Source organism: Dama dama, chromosome 15, assembly GCF_033118175.1.
Source record: "Dama dama isolate Ldn47 chromosome 15, ASM3311817v1, whole genome shotgun sequence".
Lineage (NCBI taxonomy): Eukaryota > Metazoa > Chordata > Mammalia > Artiodactyla > Cervidae > Dama > Dama dama.
The window spans coordinates 77244261-77266826 of NC_083695.1; the positions used below are offsets into that span (position 1 = coordinate 77244261).

The 22566-nt window shown below is 45.0% G+C and overlaps 1 protein-coding gene across 1 annotated transcript in view; it reads left to right on the plus strand.

Annotated features, from left to right (window-relative positions):
* RBM20 (RNA binding motif protein 20) overlaps positions 1 to 22566 on the plus strand; it is a 190857-nt gene that overhangs the window by 116881 nt on the left and 51410 nt on the right. The window contains exons 2-3 of the mRNA XM_061162618.1: positions 19731 to 20808; positions 22192 to 22253. Of these exons, the coding sequence (XP_061018601.1) occupies positions 19731 to 20808; positions 22192 to 22253 (1140 nt within the window). The remainder of the gene's footprint in view (positions 1 to 19730; positions 20809 to 22191; positions 22254 to 22566) is intronic.

Consider the following 22566-nt stretch of genomic DNA (forward strand, 5'->3'; position numbering starts at 1 on the left):
CTATGACTAAATTAGGAAGAAGGAGCCCTCGGCTCTCAGGGAGCTCAGGGGGCGAGTGGGCGGTGGACCGGCCTCTGGTGGGCGGCTGTTCAGGCAGGCAAGAGTGGTCTTCACTTCGACTTGCCAGTGGCTGCAGGAACGTCACACCCTGAGTGTGTGGAGAAGAGCCTCCCCGAAGCTGGTGACCATCCCCGCCCCCCTGACCCCCACCTAGGAGTCTCAGGCAAATAGAACGCCATGAGCGTTCATCCCTCAGCCTTTCTAAGCTCTTTTGGGAAGGTTTTACCTTGTAAAACGCCTACCCTCCTGAATAGTTTTGAGCGGGGATTATATAGGATTCTGGGCATCACAGATGAACATCAGATGGTCCACACAGGACACAAAGGGGCGATGGCAGCTCTGTTTAACCTGGCAACGAGGCATCTGCAGACAGCAGCATTTGACTTAGAAAGTCATGAGAAGGTTTACTTGGTTTGATTAAGTATTATAAAGAGAAGAAGAGGAAAAGTGGCAGGAGAATGGTGACTCCTAGGGAGACAAGTGAGCAACTTCTTAAGTAATTAAACTGTAAATCAGGCCAAGTCTATCAGGGGACCCATGGTCTCTGGTCAGTGCCTCACAGAGAGGGGCTTCTTGCCTTTGTTCTCTTTTCTTCCTTCCTTCCTTCCACCCCCCGCCCTTTTTGGTGTCATATTTTTTGCAAGACTTTTAGAGGTACTTAGCTGTAGGATATTTTCAGCTGCAGCACTATTGCCATCTTGGACTGGTAATCCTTGTCTATGGGTCAGTCCTGAGCATTGTAGGATTTTAGCAGCACTGCTGGCCTCTGCCCAGTAGATACCAGTAATGGTCCCAATTCTGAAACAAAATGTCTACAGTGTACCCTGAGGGACATTCACCCCCAGTTACAGTCCCCTGCTTATAGCAGAAGATAGCCGGTTCTTCCTACTGAAAAATATTGCAGTTACTATTTGGGATGGTGAAATGATGAGTCACTTCACTCCATCTCCTCCTGCATCACAAAAGTTTAAAAAAGAGGGGCCAGCCAATCAGGAGGTTTGTGGGTTGGGAGTCAGTGTGACCACGCTGTGTGAGGCGGCTGCATTGCTAAGCATCGTTATGGGGTCCTTTGGGGGTTCTTCAGGACCAGACCCAGAGTCAAAAACAAGCAAATAAACAAAGCACTCTCACCACCACCACCCACAAAAAATAGGAAAGTAAACCAGGACTGAAGGCTTTGGGATTTTATTAAAAATGACCTCATGATTAGCACCAGACTCCCTCCTTCAGAAGCGGTCTTAGGCGTCCTGTCTGCGTCGAGCTGGCCTGGGCATTGATATGTGAAGAGGCTGAGAACATGTGGCATAAACATCGACTGATATTGCTTGCCATTTGTACTCAGGATGTGTAATGCCACAGGAATGGCCCCTGGCGGCATGTGACTCTGCTTCCAGCCGGGTGTGCGGTGTCCCGGGTGCTCCTTCTCTTTCGCTGGCTCCCTTGCTTGCGTCCCCCCTCCTCTGCCCCCTTCCCAGACTCGGGAGAGTCTAAGTGGACGCTTGTCATGATTGGCATGCGGAAAGCTGGTAGAATGTCATTGGAATTTTCTAGGGAGGCACACGCGCGACACCCAAAATGACGCCCAGCTCCGGTGGCCTCAGGTGAGCCTTCCATGCCAGGAGCCCTGGTCTTTTTCAGAAAGGTAAGGTTGCATGACGTCATCCTACCTTTCCCCAGCCCAAGCGGGAAATCAAGGGTTGTTTTTTTTTTTTTTCAATTCTCTAGTCCGGGCAGCACTTCTGACCAACGTCTTGGCGCTAAGCATTTGTGCATGAGTATGCGATTTGTGTGGATCCCCACCCCCTCCTGTTTAAAAAAGTTGTAATAAATGATTCACAACGGCAGAGGTAACATGTGACCTAAAACAGCTCCTCATGACCCCAGTGAAATCAGCGATCCCAATGTCAAGGAAGTTTAGATGCTCTTTTTACGCTGGTTACTAAACTCCTTTATAGAGAAAAGTTGCGTGGCTACGGGAAAACAGATTGCGTTGTCACCAGATCGGAGGGAATGGAAGGGGACATTTTCGAAATCCCGAAACCTTATGAATTATGAGGGTCTCCGAAGGTTGAGGTTTGTTGTGTTCATTGTTGGAACTTGTCGATGATGGAAAATGAACTTTACGGCATTTGAAATGTCCGGTATCTGTTGAGTCCAGAGTCAGACTCGTGAACCGGAGGGGAGTGCGGTGTTAGGATTCACGAGCAGGGGTGTTTTGCCAGAAAAGCATGCTCGCAAGTCGCTTCTGAGCACCTCTGCAGGAACTGTGATACGCATTTCAGCAACTTAAATATCTTTAAATTACAAAGCCAAACTATATTAGCAGTCCCCAAGCAAGCACATAAACTTATGTCCCGAGGTTCAGGGGACACAGTTGGACATGGATGTGATGATCTGTTAGCAGGCTCAAGCACAACCAAACATGACTCACCTCTTTCTTCATCTGATGCAATTAAAAGTCGCTTGGACACATTCGAGAGAGAAATACTGATTCTCTGCTTGCAAGTGTATCAGAGCAAATCCACACTCTGGTTAAATGGCGTGTATGATGTGTCTTAAGTTGTGGGAATTTTTTTAACCTTAAAAAAATCCAGATGTTAGCTTTGCTATTGGTTTCTGCCTCACATGCATTGGAATCTTTTTTTTTTTTTTTTTCTTTCCTCCTTTCTTTTTGTGCCCTTTTTTGTCAAGATGTCGGAAAACTGAAGGGGAGAGGGTTAATATTTTCACACACTCACCCCTCCCCCCCACATACACTAGCAGCTGCCACATATGATTTTGTGGAATTTGATATTTTGAACAAAATGACTTCCTTATTTTCCAGAGTAATATAATAATCAATTTTACCACAGAGGACTGTGTACATGTCAAGCCTTGGCTTCCCCTAATTAGCAATGGATGGGGTGGCAGGGGAAAGGGCTGGAGAACAGTTTTGAGTGAAAAGCCACCCACTGGGTTTTAACCATTCTTACTTGCCTCAGCCGAGGCAATTCTCAATCTTGCTTTGCGGTGATCTGAGAAAATGGCTACAAGGACACGCGCACATGTAACCGAGATGGGCCTGTCTCTCTGCTGTTGCTTTTTGTCTTTCATCCCCTCTCCATAGTAACTTTCATAGGACCACAACTTTGAAAAATAGAGGCAAAACTCAGAAGTCACCTACATAGAATGTTGTCTGCCTTGGGTGGCACCTGTGTTTTGTCGGCTGTAGTCAGAAAGGTTTTTTTAAGGCATCAGAAACTTCTCTTCATTTTCTCAAATAAATAGTTATATGGTATATTTGTAAAGTCCCATCTGTAATACTCTCACTCTAAGGAATTTAGAAGAATTAAACAGTGCACATTCCCAGAACACAAGGAAACATATACCTCATACTCCACAATGAATCACTTAGCATATTCTGCTAAGGTCTCCGTTCCCATGGGCTTAGAGACAATCGTAAATCCAAGTGAGTTGAATAAGTGTTCACCGCCTCTAATTTGCCCGGCACCGAGCCAGACAGACATTCAGGAATTTGAAAGAATTTAGGATGTGGATGATGTCTTCAAGGTGCTTATCATTTAGAAAGCAAGAGTCATATCCCTGCAAACCTCACCCAGCTTCCTACAGCAAAAACTATTTATATACTTTGGGACACGTCTTGCCACAAAAAAATATTTTTTGAATTCTGTGAAAGTTGCCTCATTCTAGCTAAGAAATATTGATCGATTGCCCACTGTGTTTGTGACCCTTTGTGGGCTTATAAAAATTTCAATGTTTATTCTTAAGTACAATTTAAGACACATGGTCATATTGTTTGTAGTGGCAAAAATGGCTTGTGGGGATCAAGGTAAAGAAGAACAGGTTGATACTATTCCTTTAGATATTGGTGAATCTCAAACTTTGTTTCCAATTCCTCTGAAATCTCCCGGGGTAGCTATTAAAAATTCCAGTGCCTAAGGTGAAAAGGAATCTCTGGAAATGGGGCCTAAGTATCAGTATTCTAAAAAACACCCCGAGTAATTGCTATACCATTGAAATCTAGAGATACAGATGATTTTATCAAAAACTTCATTTTTAAGTCTAGGGTGAGTTTGGAAGGTGGGTTTTCTCATAATGATGATGTTGCTTGACTAAAGAACTTTTGACATACTGGAGTCTGACTCCTCTATCCTCTGCATCATTGAACTCAGTGTAAATGGAGGTATGATTTCTTCCTAGTCAACACAGATAACATAACACTGAGCCAGTCAATCCACTAAATTACCTGAGGTTTGTGAACCTTGAACATTTTGATTCCAGGAGGTCAAATGTTGATGAACATGCCAACTGAATCTCTTAAAGGAAGTTAGGTATAAGAATAACCACATTTTTGCAGTGTCTGAAACCCCCATGGAAAAGGAAGCCCCTCCTGGGGTACTGCACGATTAGTAAGTAGATAGAAGTGGCTCCTAAAAAAATACACTGTTACTAAATTCTTTATAACCTGCCACCATAGATTTCTAGAGTTGGAAGGTAAATTCAAGCTTGTCTACTTCAGTGGTTCTGAAAGTGCAGCATCACTTTCACCTGGACTTTTTAGAAACACAAGTTCTCAGGTCCCAACTCAGACCTCCTAAGATAGAAACTGGGGGTGAGCCCAGCATTTGTGTTTTGAAACTTTCCTGATGCCCCTCCCCTCAAGACCTGAAAATCACTGCTCTGGTTTCACTTTGTCATTTTACAGACATATCTGTTAAGTGAAGGTTAAGTGCCCCTGAAGTTACCCAGGACTAGAGGAGCAGTAGAAGCTAGAAACTCAGATTTCTCAGGGCCAAAATCTGTCTACACTGTGGCCAGATCATCCTCACTTTTCTGTGTGTCATGAATAACAGCTTTAGGAAAACACCCACCATCCTAAAATCACAAAGCATAAAGGAGCTTTAAATGTTATCGCATTTGACCCTCCCATTTCACAGATGATAAAACTGAGGTCTGCAGGGTGAATTGATTGCAATAAGATGTACAGTTATTCGTGTCAGAGCCTGTCTAAGAAGTGGATCGACTTACAACAAAAACAGTGTCTCTCTTGGCCTCCTCCCCAAATACCCCACAACACCTCTTTGGTTTCACAGGGACTCCTAGTATTTGGCTTAAATTACACTGATTAAAATGTCCAGGGTAACAGTCAGGCAACTCTAGGAAAAGACCAGCTTTATTGAGTGAGAATTTAAATTCTTTAAATTTAAATTTTATTGTGATTTAATATTAACTTGAATTTTATAATCCTCCTTGTACGTTTACCAGAAAAAAATCAGTGATATAAACTGAAAATAAAATTTAGAAAACATAGGGACCATTCCTGGAGCATATGTTTCATCTCAGAATCGTATAGATTAGACACATAGCTCCTCAGATCGCACACTGAAATTGCATTTTCTTCAGATTTAGTTAAAAGGAAAAATGTGGCAACAAGTCTGTTTGTTGAGTATTTTAGAATTCTATCCTTGATGTGGTTGGTGGTTATTTACATAATTTTGACAGTGTTCAAAGACTGAGTCTAATCCACATTCTCCACGGAGCTTCATCTTCAAAGCCTTGTAGCAGCACACAGGGAACATTTAGCCAGGAAACAAATTGAGAATGTGATACACAGCTATTATCTCTGCACACATACACATGGAGCAGGTGTGTGCAAGTATGGATGTGTTTATTGGTCCCACACACCTACTGTGTGCCAGGCACTATGACATGAAATGGACACATAATTAACTGCTTTCAAAATGACCGTAGGGTATGAGGACATTAGATGAGTGATTGAGTAGATAATTATTAGTGAGGGCGGTAGGAGTTAGAACAGAGTGTAATTGAGGCTTAATAGAACTGCGGGGCATTATGGGGGATGACAGAGGAGACACCAGCACACACTGGATGGGGGAGGAAGTCAGAGAAGGCTGCCTGGAGGAGGTGCCATGTGAGCTGCATGTTGAAGGGTGGTAGTTATCCAGGTGAGGGGGAGTAGGGAGGAGGTGGTCCGGGGAGAGGGAGCGGTATATGCAAAGGTGTTCATGTTTATGTGCACACTGTTCTTCACTGAGGCTAGTGATCTATAAACCCCTAAATATTTCATTTGCATGTAGAAACATTATCATTTGGCTTCTTAGAGACTTGTTTAACAGTTTTTAAACATGCGTTTCAATTTTTTTTTTTTTTTTTCTTTTTTGGACGTGCCGTGGCTTTGCGGGATCTTAGTTCCCTGGTCAGGGATTGAACGTGGGTCACGGCAGTGAAAGCCCAGAGTCCTAAAACTGGATCGCCAGGGAATTCCCCTAAATATGTATTTCAAACAGCTTGTTTTTCCGTCTCAAAGACCCTGATGTTCCCCAGAAGAGTTAGTGGGTTGAGAGGTCACCATATCTTATATCACTGAGAAAACAGAAACATCTCTCCTAACCCCTGTAAGTCAAATTATCCCCTCAGTTTCATCCTTCACAAAATGAGTGAAATTCTGCATGCATTTCCTGAAGAACTATGTCTCAGGCAAACCAACTCCAGACCCAAAGTACTTTGAGCTGCATTTTACTGTGGAAGCTTGGTTCTGTCTGTGGAATGCTTTGTAGAAGACAGCATCTTATGGCTAGGCACTTTTGATACTTCATTTACTCAGTCTTCATGGGTAGAGTTGAGAGCTTGTCCTTGTGCAGAACTGCCTGCCCGAGAAAGCAGAGTTAGAAGAAATTAAATTATTTCATGCTGCCTGGACTGCAGCATGTCAGTCTAAACAAGTTATATGTAACAACAGTAGTATAACAATAGTTTCTTTAAAAGTATTCCCAGAAGCTTAAAAATAGCTTAATTTTACTGAGTAGTAGTAATAATAATAATTATTATTCAGTATTATTCAACTAATATTATTATTATCAACACTATTTTGCAGAACACCTGCACATCATGTTTGATCTTTATAACAGTTAGTAAGGCAGACATCATTATCTCCATTTGACAGATGAGATTAAACCTTAGAGTCATCAGATTTCAAAGGTGGAAGAGGCCTTGGAGATCCTTTCATCCAGCTTTCTCATTTTACCAAAAAAAAAAAAAAAAAAAGAGGAAGCTGACTGATATATAATCCCACCGAAGTAAATAGTAACTGTAGGTCCAGGCCTGGTTCTCCTGATTTTTAGCTCACCAAGTTTTTCACTGCATCATGCTGCTTTCAATTTTCAGTATGTAAAAAGAAACTTGAAAGAATATGTATTTGTTTCTTTAAGAGAAATAGTGTTGAAACTAGTCTTATGTGCTGTTCTGTAAGCTCATGCAGATATAGAAAAAGTCTGTTTTATAATTTTTCTGTATATAGATAGGTAAACAAACGGACACACAGATCACATGTGGATGTTCTTGGGGGAGATGAAGGTGGAGTAAGACTGGGCAGTCTCAAAGGGATGTCAGTTTTGTCTGTATAATTTCTTTTTTTTATAAAAAATACTTGGGCTCAAAATGACTGTAATGGTAGTATTTGTTAATTTTGATTGACGAACAATGAATGAATAAGTATTTGTTATGTTCTTTAGATTTTTGTAGTTTTAAAATTCAAATCAAATACTAATATGAAAAATAAATTACCACCTACAATACCATCATTTCATAAAAGAAAGGATATCTTAAAGAAAGAAATTTGGTACCAAGGGAAGAAAAGAAAAAACAAAGCTAACATCTGGTTCTTCGTGGTTAAGTTCACATTCATTCTGTCTTTGCTTGAAGTCTTTTCCTGTTATGACCCTAGCAGGATGTGTATTCATTTCTCTGCTTCTGCTGCATTATCAGTTCTCTTTTTCACATTTCAAGCACTTCTAATAACTCTGGCAGGACGGGCAGGCCCTCTCTTGTCAGTTATAAAATCGCTCGCTGCACCTTCGTGACTACATGTCCCCCAGGTTCCGAGAATTTTAATCTGACTGATTAAAGTGGTACTGAGTACCATGGACCCAGAGGCTGATGATTGGATATCAAATGTGTTATTTAAAATCACATCCTGACTGTGTTAGCTAAACTTATTGTGGTGATCACTTCATGTCATATACATATATCGAATCATTACGTGTGCACCTAAACTTACACAACGTCATATGTTAATTCGAACCTGGGTCTTCTGCATTGCCGGCAGATTCTTTACCGTCTAAGCCATCAGGGAAGCCCCATATGTTAGTTATATACCTATAAAGCTGGAAAAAATAAAATGAAACACTATGACAAGCTGGGAGGAAAAGCACAAAATAAAGGAAATAGCTTTATATTTTAGTAACTTTAAACAAACAACACCCCCCCCCAAAAAAAAAAAAATTGGACTCAAGGAAATAGATACAGGAATGTGGTTTTATAAGCTCCCTTTAGTGAGTGTGTAAACCGGGGATAGGTTACTGGTCGTACATAAAAACACCCTCATTCAAGTCCCAGCTAAGTCCCTTATTTGCTGGATGCCCTCATATGATTCATCTGACCTTTTTTGGTCTCACTCAGTCTTCCTACTATAAACTAGAAATGGTCGCATTGCATTTACCTAACCATGTAACTGTCCTGGAGGTCAGGTAGCTAATGAGGTGAAAACATCTATTAACACTCCAACTGAAAATCACAAAACAAAAGAGAGATAATAGGATTATGATTGCTGTTATGAATGTGTCATGGTGATATGAATCATCACATGATAATGTCATGGCTAAAACCCAAACACAGGATAATGCCAGCATGGACCCAGTCATCTCAAAATTAGTCACAGAGGCCTCTCTAGTGATAATCCAGGAGTCCTATTGTTACCAGGAAGGCAGCAGTATCAAAACATTGTGTGATCTCACTCTTCTCCCACAAAGAAGACTCCCCTGATGCATGTTGATGGGGACGCATCCACCACAGTGGCTGCATTAGCCCCAAGGAATGAGGATGAAGACTGGGTCCCAGCCTCAGCTCTCCTCTCTCTAGCTGTCTGGTTGGGTTGATTTACACTTATACCAACTACTTTGGGTTTCACTGTTTTCCTCTGTAGAATGAATGAGTTAAACTCAATGACCTCTGAGATCTCTTGCTCTTACGTTTGTGATAATTAGGTGCAGTTTGGAATTCTGCCCCAATATTACTGTGGTCTCATCATTGTCATCTTTGTAACCTGACATTTAGGGACTGTTCCCAAGGGTCACATCCTGACCTAGCTTCTAAGAGTGTTATAGCAGAGTTGAGAGCTTGTGATTTGAGGTTCCACTCCCGGGAAGCAATGGAAAGCCTGTCCCTGACCCTGACCATTGCTCTTGATTTGATTTGGTTGCTCTGTAAGCTGTGAGCAAACCTGGGAAAACATTCGCTTGTTGTGAGCTCTCTCGTCTGGATTATATTTTGTATCTTAGTACTTAAGAAGAAATGGCATATTCGTTGTGGCCTGGAAAGGGAGATGAGTTGAACTGGAAGTGAATTTAAATTCCTGATTGTTTATTGTGGAAGGTATGGTGCTTACTGAAAATGTGACTGGTACGGTTGACAAAGTTACTGTTGTGCTCTGGACTTCAGTTCTTGGCTTCTACTTCTGGATGGATGAACATTACCAGGGAAAAACTTGGTGTGAGTTCACACACATTTGTACCACTACACTTCAGCTGCGTCCTTGTGTTGTTTTACGGCTTTTAAATCTATTGTTGACTACTTATCCAGTTCCGTAAGCTGCTGTGATTAAGTCTCTGTGTTTTCTCCAACTCTCAGTCCCTACCCCTGCTATTCCTCTCTCAGCACACGTCTGCGTTTACTTTTTAAATTCTTTTTTTTCTCAGTGCTTACATCTCTTTATGTTTTCTTTTATCTGTCTCTATCTGTCTCTAAGGAAGATTTGTCCTCTCTGCCTTGGCAGAGCTCACCTGCCATCTGCCCTGATGATGACTATGATGCTGGTGACGATAGTAATATTAGTTACGGTAACAACAGTGGTGAGAAGACTAGGCGTGGTGCTGGTTTCTGCTGCATTGGTTTAGTGGCTGCTTACTGTATGTAGGAGCTGTGCAGAACAGTTTATGTCTACCCTGTCGTTTAACTCTCAGAACAAACCTATAGCTTAGACATAACCATCTTTACTTTAACAGTGAGAACTGAGGCTGAGAGAGAATAAATATTTGCCCACAGTCACCAGCTGATATGTGGCAAACTGAAGTTCATATCCAAGTTGAAACAAACTCTGAAACCTGTGCCCTTAGCCTCTGGGCAATGCTCTTTACATCTCTACCTGCCATATGCGACACAGAGCACAATCACATTGGTATGGTTGAAAGTGAAAGTCACTCAGTCATGTCCGACTCTTTATGACCCCATGAATTATACAGTTCATGGAATTCTCCAGGTTAAAATACTAGAGTGGGTACCCTTTCCCTTCTCCAGGGGATCTTTCCAACCCAGGGATTGAACCCAGGTCTCCTGCATTGCAGGCAGATTCTTTACCAGCTGAGCCACAAGGGAAGCCCAAGAATACTGGAGTGGGTAGCCTATCCCTTTTCCAGAGGATCTTCCCGACCCAGTGTCTCCTGCATTGCAGGTGGATTCTTTACCAACTGAGCTATCAGGGAAGCCCTTGGTATGATTCAGGCCTTGGTACACCCTAATATGTACTCCATTAATATGGCTGAGTCAATTTTACCTCTTTCTACTCTGAATCCTAGTGGCAACGAGGTTATCTCCATGGATGTGAGTGATAAATATCACTTCCTCTATAAAGGAACATTTTCTGAAAAGGAAGAATATGTTGTGATCACACAAAAGATGTTCTCTTTCCAATAACCTCTGGCCAGTGACATGCCTTTACATCTGTAAGTGCCAAATAATTTACAGAGCGTTCTGACAACTCCCTACTGAACCCTGAATCAACCCTCATGATGTAAATGAGGAAAGACTGTAACTTCTGTTTTCATGGTCGAGGACACAGAGGCTGAGAGAGATAAGGTCTGTTGTCCACTGTGACGCAGCTGATAAGTGCTGAGTTAGGGCTGGATCCCTTGGTTCCTACCCTGGTTCGTAAAGGGTAGCCCACAGCCCAGTATGTGCTCATTGTACACTCACCTCACCTTCAGGTGAAAGGAGACCAGAGACCCGCGTCTGTAACAAAGAACTTTTTCTCCTGGGGGATAATGAGTGCCTGGCATAATAAAGCCAGTTCTCAGTACAGCAAAATTGGCTTGTTAGGTGCTGAGAATTGAAAGGCGTTGCTTAGAAACTCTCCCAGGTGAGGGCCAAGACATTCTGTCCCCTCTCACAGGAGCACCTGCGTGGTCAGCACTGGATCTCCAAACCTGTAGGAAGTTGAGTCCCTACTCTTGTGGGGACTCTCCCCGGCACGCTATTCACACTTCGTGATCACAGTGCAGGGCTCTTAGTCCACCCAGGATGGAGGAACATTCTGCTTCCTGAACCTCCAGGAAACAGGTCCCTCTGGTCAGCAGATACTCACACCAAAGTGCCTGCCCGGACTTTCCCTGAGTGACCCCTCGCCTCCAGCTGAGGAAGCTGGAATGTGACAGGGAACTCTTGATTCAATGTGGGACCACGGAGGGAACCATCCAAATTACTTGCAGATGGTTCAAGTAGGCTGCTTTTCTTTTTACCTTGTTATTTTTATTAAGCACCTAAAGGAAATGCATTGGGTCATGGAAAGAAAAGTCCAAGCAGATCCAGGGGAAGCCGGTTCAAAGCGACTCTAAGAGTGGACTGTGCCCATCTCCAGGCCAGTGTCTGTGGGTTAGTTTTATTCTCAGGCAGCCTCTGCTTAAGCAGTAGCTTAAATTCAACCAGTTTAGCAACCCAGGCATGGCCTGACAAGATGACGAGGGTCTGTCTCTGAACGGCTGCAGTAACATCTGGGAGTGTCAGTTCCTGAGTCGGTCATGGTGGCTGGGGGCTCTGACTGGCTGAATCATATTGGGTGGACATTACTATTCCCATTTTATTTATTTATTTATTTTACTATTCCCATTTTATAAATGGGAAAATTCTGAGGGTTGGGAAAAATTAAGCGATTTTCCCCCATCATGGGTCTCTATGGCACAATCGATTAGTGCTTTCAGCCGTAACCAAAAGGTTGGTGGTTCGAGCCCACCCCAGGAAACAGCACTTGTTTTCCTCTATGGCAATTCACTTGTGGGTCCCCTGGTGGCTCAGACAGTAAAGAGCCTGCTTGCAATGCAGGAGACCCGGACTTGATCCTTGGGTCGGGGAGATCCTCTGGAGAAGGGCATGGCAACCCACTCCAGTATTGTTGCCTGTAGAATTCCATGGACAGAGGAGCCTGGTGGGCTACAGTCCATGGGGTCGCAAAGAGTCGGACAGGACTGAGCCGCTAACACTTCACTTCACTTCCCCCATCACATCACTAGTAACAGGCACTTGGAAGCCCGTCTCTGACCACAATTCACCCTACAACTGCCTTTCACCAACAGCTGATGCATTTTTGCACCTGTAGGTGGATTAATAAACCCAGACTGTTTCAAAGGTTTTGTTCAGAGTTCAGGGACAGCCCTTGAGTTGGTCTTTTGTTTCACTTGTTACATTGCTCGGAGACCTCTGAGGCTTGAACCACTTCCTTGCGTGCCTTGCTGTTTTGTGCTTACCTCTGTGGGAGTATTCATCTTCTCTGTGCTGATCTGTCTCCCCCTGGTCTCAGGACCTTTCTCTTTTTCCACCTCTAGCCACTTTGCCTGGCACATAATAGGTGCTCAATCCATGCGGGTTGAATCAAACTCGTCCATGTCCTGTTGACCCCTCTGCTGGAGTTTGTTTCAGAGCAGAGGCTCTGCAGCCCCGGTCTATGTCCTGAACACTCTCCTTTCCTTAAGCAGAACAGGATGGATTATGTCACAAAAACTTGCTGGATTTCCAGCACCCCGACTTGAACTGAGGAAGGACAGTGCCTCAGTTACTGTACTCAAATATTAATCCATCATCACATCCTGCTGGGCACTCAGCATAAAATGTGGAAGAGCTTTGGGACAAAGAGTGAGCGTTGGAGACAGCTGTTGGCTGCCCCGGGAGATACAATATGTTGCACATCCTTTCGACAGTATGGAATTAAATCATCGGAAACAGTTTTCATCTGGAGCTCCTAAATCTCCCAGCTTATAAAGGCAACTTGTTCTCCTTTACATTGCATTTTATTTTTTAAATTATTGAGAGAAATGCTGCTTTAATTGGGAAGAACAACCAACTTTCCAAGTGAGCAGGGAACCAAAGTTTTGGATGTAATTGTGCACTGTGAGTTCTTTGTTACAGTGAATGGCTGAGGAAAGGAAAGGAAACCTTAGCCCTGGGGACAGTGAGTGTTGTTGAGGCCTGAATGAATCCAAGTGGCTGTGCCGAGAGTGGACCAGCCCTCCGTGGGGCTGTGTGGTAGGTATTCTAACTCCATGCCAGGTGCCCAGATTCTGTGCCTGCCTGCGCTGCTCTCCCTCCCTCCCCGGATCTCAGGTTTGACCACGTGACTGTAGATAGAGCTGCTGCACAAGACTTAGGATGTGGGAGGTGCATAGAACCGCGCTCCCCACCCGCTCCCCAGACAAGAGGGCACCCTTGCTGTCATCATTGGAGCTGACAGGGGTTCCAGAAGGGCCTGCTTCTCCACCTCTCCCCAGGGCTCAGCAAATGCCTTGCCTATGGCAGGGAGTCAGTATCCCACTGAACAGAGAGGAGGACCACAGAGAAATATGGATGGAGATGATGATTTGGTGATGAAATAGTTCTGAAACTTAAGACTTTTGGAGGCAAGGCTATTCTGTCAGGCACTAGAAGCTGGCTTGAAAGCTCTAGATTCTGATTAGATGGGTTTTGTGTGGCTTTGGGCAAGTCACTTTCTTTGTTGATGAGAGGGGTAGATGAGTTGGTCCCTAAGGGTCTGCAGTTCTAAGTTTTCCCAGGGTGCCGTTGCTCCAGCTGTTTAGAGAAATCTGACTTGGAAAAGGAAGAGACCTCTGTGTTGTTTTGGCTCCTGGCTAAGTTCCCAGCGGGTCTTCAGATCCTGGGTCAGATGGTCTGTACTCCCCAGGACTGTTGTGGGCAAGAGTTCATACCAACAAATCCAGCCAGTGTCCCCACACCCACCCCTGCCTCTCTGTGTGGAAGCCTCTTTCACATCTTGCTTTCTTGATGGATTTAGTTTCCTATTGTGTCTGTAACATGTTACCACAAATTTGTAGCTTCCAACAACATAACTTTCTTATATTTCTGAGAGTCAGAAGTCCAAAGTCAGTCTCACGGGACCAAAGTCAAGGTGTCAGCGGGGCTGGTTTCTACTGGAGCCTCTAGGGGAAAGTCTGTTTCCTTGCATTTTCCAATTTCTAGAGACCACTTGCATTTCATTGGCTCATGGCTCCTTCCTCTGTCTTCAAAGCCAGCAGCATTGCATCTTTTCTCCTCTCTGACTCTGCTTCCATCCTTACGTTTTCTCTCTCTGACTCTAATCCTCCTGCCTCTATTTTATAAGGACTACTATGATTACATTGGGCCAGCTCAGATAATCCAGGATAATCTCTCATCTTAAGATTCTTAATTTAATCACATCTGCAGAGTCCCCTTTACTATGTTAGGTAAGATTCACAGGTTCTGGGGTTTAGGATGTAGAGATATTTGGGACGGTTCATTATTCAGCCTACCACAGGGATTGTCCATTTGATTTCAAAACGTAGATTTGGGGACTTCCCTGGTGGTCCAGTGGTTGAGACTCCCTACTTCCACTCCAGAGGGCACGGGTTTGATCCCTGGTCAGGGAACTAAGATTCTGCATGCCACATAGTGCAGCCAAGTAAATAAAAATAAAAAATACTTCATTTGAAAAAAACAAGCACACAAACCTAGATTTGGACAGGGAGAGAGTGTATTGGAACTCCTGCTCTGGTGACTCTGTACCTGAGTGAAGTTCAAGCTGTATACAACAGCAAAATCCATTTGCTTTCTGGCTATATTTAGATTCTCCTTCCTTTAATTCATCCATTATCTTCCTTCTTCATTCTGTTCATGGCAAAAGCTTTTAAGTTTCATTAGGTCCCATTTGTTTATTTTTGCTTTTATTTCCAATATTCTGGGAGGTGGGTCATAGAGGATCCTGCTGTGATTCATGTCGGAGAGTGTTTTGCCTACATTCTCCTCTAGGAGTTTTATAGTTTCTGGTCTTACATTTAGATCTTTAATCCATTTTGAGTTTATTTTTGTGTTTGGTGTTAGAAAGTGTTCTAGTTTCATTCTTTTACAAGTGGTTGACCAGTTTTCCCAGCACCACTTGTTAAAGAGGTTGTCTTTTTTCCATTGTATATCCTTGCCTCCTTTGTCGAAGATAAGGTGTCCATAGGTTCGTGGATTTATCTCTGGGCTTTCTATTCTGTTCCATTGATCTATATTTCTGTCTTTGTGCCAGTACCATACTGTCTTGATGACTGTGGCTTTGTAGTAGAGTCTGAAGTCAGGCAGGTTGATTCCTCCAGTTCCATTCTTCTTTCTCAAGATTACTTTGGCTATTCGAGGTTTTTTTGTATTTCCATACAAATTGTGAAATTATTTGTTCTAGTTCTGTGAAAAATACCATTGGTAGCTTGATAGGGATTGCATTGAATCTATAGATTGCTTTGGGTAGTATAGCCATTTTGACAATATTGATTCTTCCAATCCATGAACACAGTATGTTTCTCCATCTGTTTGTGTCATCTTTGGTTTCTTTCATCAGTGTTTTATAGTTTTCTATGTATAGGTCTTTTGTTTCATGGCAGTTACCAAGTGCCCACCAAGTTTAAGCAAGTGTGCCCAGAAAATGTGAGAATCTCTGAGAAATGCTGCCTTCCCTGGTGGAGCTTGTCTCTAATGGAGGCTGAAAGGCACATAAGCAGTTACTTTCAATACAGGGCAGTGATGCAATAGTGACGAGCTGAGGTAGTAGGAAGACAGGAGGGTGACATCAGTTCTGTCCTTTAGGCTTTCAGACCACATGCCCCCCAATTTTTGGCTCAGAAGTTTAATTGTTATACACACCCACATTTTATTTTTTAATTTATTTTTATTTTTATTTCAGCTGCACCTCGTGGCATGCGGGATCTTAGTTCCCAACCAGGGATCGAACCTGTGTCCCCTGCAGTAGGAGCACAAGAGTCTTAACCACTGGACCACCAGAGAAGTCCCTGCACCTGAATTTTAAGTTACTAACTCTGATAGGCTGAGAATTTTAAGACTTTTTACAAGTAGGATGATGTGTCATTTCTTTTTTATCTGAGGGTCTTTGGTTCAAAAGGGTATCTGATTCTGATGACTCTTATGAAACCAGTTCTACTCAAGGTTGATTCAAGTTGGGGACCAATTTACGAGGCAAAGCGGAAGTCGACAAGAAAATCTAGTCGGTTTGCTTAATTTATGCTGCATGTGAATGAGTAGACTTCTGTAACCTGGGCCATCCTCAGGAAAGCACTCGTTTCCCATGGCTGACCTACAAATACCCAGCGAGGTTGGCTCTCCTCGTTGGAAAGACAGCTCTTCCCCACATGTCCTTTCAGAGGCGAAGGGGAATCTCCAGTGAGAGCTCCCTCCAGCCCAGAACACAGTTTTAGAAAATACAGCTGACTTCTCTGGGAAAAACAAAACCAACCTTGTCTTACTCTCGTCATGGAAACCAAGTTGGCACCTCATTATCGCCTTGTTAGCAAGGATAGGCTGCATTGAGGACAGACCTGGTAGGAAGGTTTGGCCCTGTGTGGGCAGGGTTTTGAGTTAAGCTTAATTGCTCCTCTAAAGCTCAGCCACTTAATACTACACAAGTAGAAATCTATCACCAGCCTCTAGACCATCCTCCTGTGCCTTTGACATTCCCGCCTACGTAGACAGTTAGTACCTCTCCAACTCTGCTGCTGCCGTGATGTGTGCCTGAGCCTCAGCGGGGCCACCAAGCCTTGGCTGCAACTAGCACAACTACCCAGAGGAGAAGAGGTCTGTCACCAATTTTAACCTCGACCCCTCCCCGCAACCCTGCAGTATCTTAACATGCAACCAGCCTGTTCCGTCCTTGGAGCACAGCAAGGCTGCGGGCGGAGGGAACATCCTGTCTCTTTAATGACTTACAGCAAATACTTGATTTCTCATAGAATGAGAAATAGTAAGCCAAATTTGTTTTTGTCTGGCTCTGAAATGTGTTTTGTGCTTGAATTTGAATGTGGGGGTGTCTAATGTTCTGAGAACTCACTTTGGACAAAGCAGTGAAGCAGCCCATGAAGAGGGCTGTGCCCTTTCTCTTCTTTGCAAAGCCTGACTCCTTGGTCTGTACTCACCAACAGTGGGCATTTGTTAAATAGGTCTCCTAGTCTCTCTGAGCTGTAGGTTCTTGCCCTGCAAAAATTGGGATGAAGTTACCTACCCCATGGGCTCCCCGGGTGGTGCTAGTGGTAAAAAAGAAAACCTGCCTGCCAGTGCAGGAGACCTAAGAGATGAGGGTTCAATCCCTGGATCAGGAAGATCCCCTGGAGAAGGAAATGGCAACCCATTCGAGTATTCTTGGGCTTCCCTGGTGACTCAGATGGTAAAGAATCTGCCTGCAATGTAGGAGACCTGAGTTTGATCTCTGGGTTGGGAAGATTCCCCTGGAAGAGGGCATGGCAACCCATTCCAGTATTCTTGCCTGGAGAATCTCATGGATAGAGGAGCCTGGCGGGTTACAGTCCATAGGGTCGCAAAGACTAGACCACGACTGCAGTGACTTAGCACAGCTCAGCACATAGCACTACCTACCCCGTAGGACTCATGGAGAGGTCCAGGGAGATAGCATAGGCCAAGCCCTGGTCACATGGTGTCACAGTAAATGTGAAGAATCTCTCCCGCTCACCTGCCTCCCCAACCTGCCTGTGCTCATTCTCTCAGACCAGTGCAGAGCACCAATCCACAGTGGGAGCAGTGTGCCATGCCAACCACCTCTCTCTTTCCTTACCTATGCCTGCCCTCTGGCCCATCCGCTTTGTTTCATCATCATCAGACTTGTGCTGTACAAAGCCCGTGACAGTGGACGCCTTGTTAAATGGTCCCAGCTTTTCAGTTTCTCCCCCACACTTCCGTAGGCATGCTGAATGTATAGCCAGGTCTGTCCATGATAACCCCAATCTCAATTGCAGAGTTCCACTCTTCCCATTAAGATGTCCTGAGAATTCTAGTTTATCAACATCCTGAACACATTTCCTGATTGCACTCACTCCCCAGAAGGGGAGTTTAAGACCAGGAAATATAGGGTCTTACAAAACAGCCCTGACAATGGTAACCACGTATACCACGAAAGGGAATGTGTGTTCCCTTTCCAGTTCACATGTCCTGATTTTTGGTCTAGAAAATGCCATAACCAACCAACAGAAGTCACGTGAAAGGCACGTGTCAGACAGAACACCCCCACAATAAGATTCTGTGAGAGCCCACCACTGCCTATGATTGAAAATTCAGATTCTCCCCTTGTAATTTTTTTTTTTTCTTTTTTACTTCTTTTGCTAGTTGGGTTTGAGAATGGAATGAAGGGCACATGATTTTTGTTGCTTTTGGATGAGAAATGAGGACAAGGATAAAAATGTGTTTGGCACAAATATACACACACAATTCATTTTACGTGTAATTTTGAAGACTATTTTTTTCACTTAACATTAGAGTAGATGATTTACTCTTGTCACCATTTTTTTTTTTTTGTAAACTATGACCTGACCAAGTTCAAGATGATGTCTGTCACTGGCAATGACAAAGGTGGGGTGAGGATGGAGAGAGCAGATACTCAAGGAGGACTTAGTATGGTGGAATATCTTCTATCTTAAACTTGATGATGGGAAGACTTCTTTGAGTGTCTTAAATATTGCATAACACAATGGAAATTCTTGCACCAGTAGTGAATGCTTACTGAACATTTCATTCTGTAAATGTATCATAATTTACTCACTTTAAAACTCCCCTCCCTGCTGTTATCAGATATTTGTAACTTTCAACACTGGACTCTTAAATAATGTAGTTTTGTTAAACATCTTTGCGTATCAAGTTTTGTCTGCATTTTAGTTTGTTTTCTTAGAGCATGTTTATAGGATTGAACTATTGGGTCAAAGAATATGGCTGTAATGAGTGACTATTGCCAGACTACCTTTGGACAAAGTTGCACAAGTTTAGATTATCACTGATACTGTGTCCATTCCACTTTATCTCACCAACACTGAGTGCTGTCATTTATGTGTGTGTGTGTATTTGCTACTTTGGTAAGCAAATATTTGTTTCTAATGGTTTAACTTTATCTCTTTGATTACCAGTGAGTATGAACATTCTAAGAATTTTTCTGTGTGTGTTAGTTGCTCAGTCGTGTCTTTGCAACCCTATGGACTATAACCCACCAGGCTCCTCTGCCAGGGCTTTTCCTAGGCAAGAATAATGGAGTGGGTAGCCATTCCCTTCTCTAGGGGATCTTCTTGACCCAGGGATTGAACCTGGGTCTCCTGTACTGCAGGCAGATTCTTTACTGTCTGAGCCACCAATTGGAATTTAAAAGATTATTTCACTTATATGTATGAGCACAGATTTTTGCAGACTGGATCATATGTGGGGCCTGTGTGGGAGGTCTTGTTTGTATGGGAGGGGGAACCACATTCAGCAAACAAACAGCCCGTCGCCTGCCAGGTGGAAAGCAGCCATGCATCTAGCCCTTTGTCTTCCTGCAGTGCCGCCAAGCTCCTGGACAAGACCCCGTTCTCGGTCAGTAACCCGAACCCGCTGCTTCCTTCGCCCGCCAGCCTCCAGCTGGCCCAGCTGCAAGCTCAGCTCACCCTCCACCGGTTGAAACTGGCACAGACAGCCGTCACCAACAACACCGCGGCCGCCACGGTCCTCAACCAAGTCCTCTCCAAAGTGGCCATGTCCCAGCCTCTCTTCAACCAACTGCGGCATCCGTCCATGATCAGCGCCCCCCATGGCCACACTGGGGTGCCCCAACACGCGGCCACCGTGCCCAGCACCCGCTTTCCCTCTAACGCACTCGCCTTCTCACCCCCTGGCCAGACACGAGGCCCAGGGCCCACAGTGAGCCTTCCCAGCCAGCCCCCCAACGCCATGGTGATGCACCCCTTCATGCCTCAGACCCCCACCCAGCCAGCGGTCATCCTGGGCCTTGGAAAGACTGGGCCCGCGCCCGCTGCCGCAGGGTTCTACGAATATGGCAAAGCCAACTCTGGCCAGGCATATGGCTCTGAAACCGACGGTCAGCCTGGCTTCCTGCCAGCCTCAGCTGCTACCTCGGGCAGCGTGACCTACGAAGGGCACTACAGCCACTCAGGGCAAGATGGCCAGTCTGCCTTTCCCAAGGACTTCTATGGACCCAGCGCCCAAGGGTCGCAGGTGGCAGGTGGATTTGTGGCTGAGCCGGCCAGGGCCCTGAAAGGCGAGGTGGGCCCCCTGCTGCAGGGTCCAAACAGCCAGTGGGAGAGCCCCCATGGGTTCTCTGGCCAGAGCAAGCCTGATCTTGCAGCTGCCCCCAACCTGTGGCCTCCGCCCCCTGGCCAGCCCTATGAGCTCTATGACCCCGAGGAGCCCACGCCAGACAGGACCCCTCCTTCCTTTGGGGGTCGGCTGAACAACAGCAAACAGGGCTTCAGCGGAGCCCGGAGGCGGGCCAAGGAGGAGCAGGCAGTGCTGTCCCTGCGGCCCCTGCAAGCGCATGAGCTGAATGACTTTCATGGTGTGGCCCCCCTCCACCTGCCGCACGTCTGTAGCATCTGCGACAAGAAGGTGTTTGATCTGAAGGTGAGTTATCTGAGACCGGCTGGGAGCTCCAGCTGGAGCCTGGGGGAGCCGGCCACCACAACCCAACCCTTGCTGTTCATGGGCTAGGAACTCTGACACTTGGGGGTTGGGTGACAGAATCTTGCCATAGCTACCTTTGATTAAAATCCTTGGTATTAGAACCAACAGGAATTTCGGAAATGTATCAGCGCTAGTCTCTCGCTTTAAGGCAAGTAAGAGAGTCTTACTTGTATTTATAGATGAGAGCTAAGGTGAGAGGGGATCAAGGGACCCAACATGGATTATAGAAAAGGGACTCAGGAATCAGAGCCTCTGCCTCCTTGAAAAGGGCTTTTCTCTGTAGAGCACCAGGAAGCTTGAGAGTCTGTGTTCCTTGAGAACATACATTATACTGAGTACAAAAGGAGAAAAACTTAGCAGAATTTTGAGTCGGACAAGAAAGTAATTTTCAGGTGGGACCTAGACAGATTATTATAAAGGGGCCTCAACTTCTCCACCTGCAAAATGGATGTAGAGCCTCATGACACCTTCCCAGCAGTTGGAAAGTGCTTTGGGCCCCTGTGAACAAAACCCCATGGTAGTATAAACTTCCCCCCAAAATGTATTGCTAATGCAGTAAAATATTCCAAAGCAACAATAATTACAGTTAGCATACTATTTGTCTGTGTCAGCAATAACTCTCCAAGATAGACACTATTATTATACCCATTTTACAGATGCAAAGACTGAGGCCCAGAGAGATGAGATGGTTGGTCCAGGACCCCATAGTCAGAAAGTGGTGGAGTGGAAATTCAGACATGGGTCTGACGCTCCCAGAGCCTGTGCCTCTTAAGCACTGGGCTGTACCGCCTCTTGTCTCTTGTCCCGTCTGCAGACCACAGTAATCCCTGTTTAGCGGGTGTCCCACCACCGTGTGTCTTTCACCTCTGCTGGGTCATGCCATCCAAATGCATCCCAGTCACTCTGGTGGGACAAAGCTTCTCACCTCCCATCTCTGGAGGGGTCTGGCTAGTATGGGAGGTGATGGAGGATTGAGCCTTTTCTAGGGCTTTCCACCTGCCAGCTTCTCCTATGGAAATGCATCAGTGGGACCAAGGGCCCACTGAGAGGGGAAGAGGGAATCAGACTTGTGAATCTAGGCTCCTGTCTGAGATAGACTTGGGATGTGCAGGTGGATGCTGGTGGGGTGAGGGCTGGGTAGGGCGGCAGGAGCCGGGAAGGAGCCTGGCTGGTGGGGGAGGAGGGGCGGGAGATGCGCCTGCGGGGTTGGCCCAGCGATGGGGTGCTCTGTGCTCCCTGTCTTTAGGAGGAAGCCTGCACTCGTCCATTGCTTTCCCATGGATTCAGTTCTACTTCGGTCATTTTTCTCTCCTTCTGGCCTAGGACTGGGAGCTGCATGTCAAAGGGAAACTACATGCTCAGAAATGCCTGCTCTTCTCTGAAAAGTAAGTGCTGTCCAGGAGGACAGGTCCATGCATGTGCTCAGCAAGCCTTCATCGAGCACATACTGTGTGCTTTGCTTGATTCTTGCTGGGAAAACAGCGGAGGACAAAACAAGCCAACCCCTGTGCTCAAGGAGCTTACACTTAATGACGAGGGGTGACAGATGACACACTAGTGAGGTACGTGTTGGGGTGGCCAAAAAGGTCGTTTGAGTTTTTCCAAGACATCATACAGAAGAACCCAAATGAACTTTTTGGCCAACCCAATAGCATCTCTGGTGGTAAATGCTAAAGAGAAAACAGAAAACAGCATCAG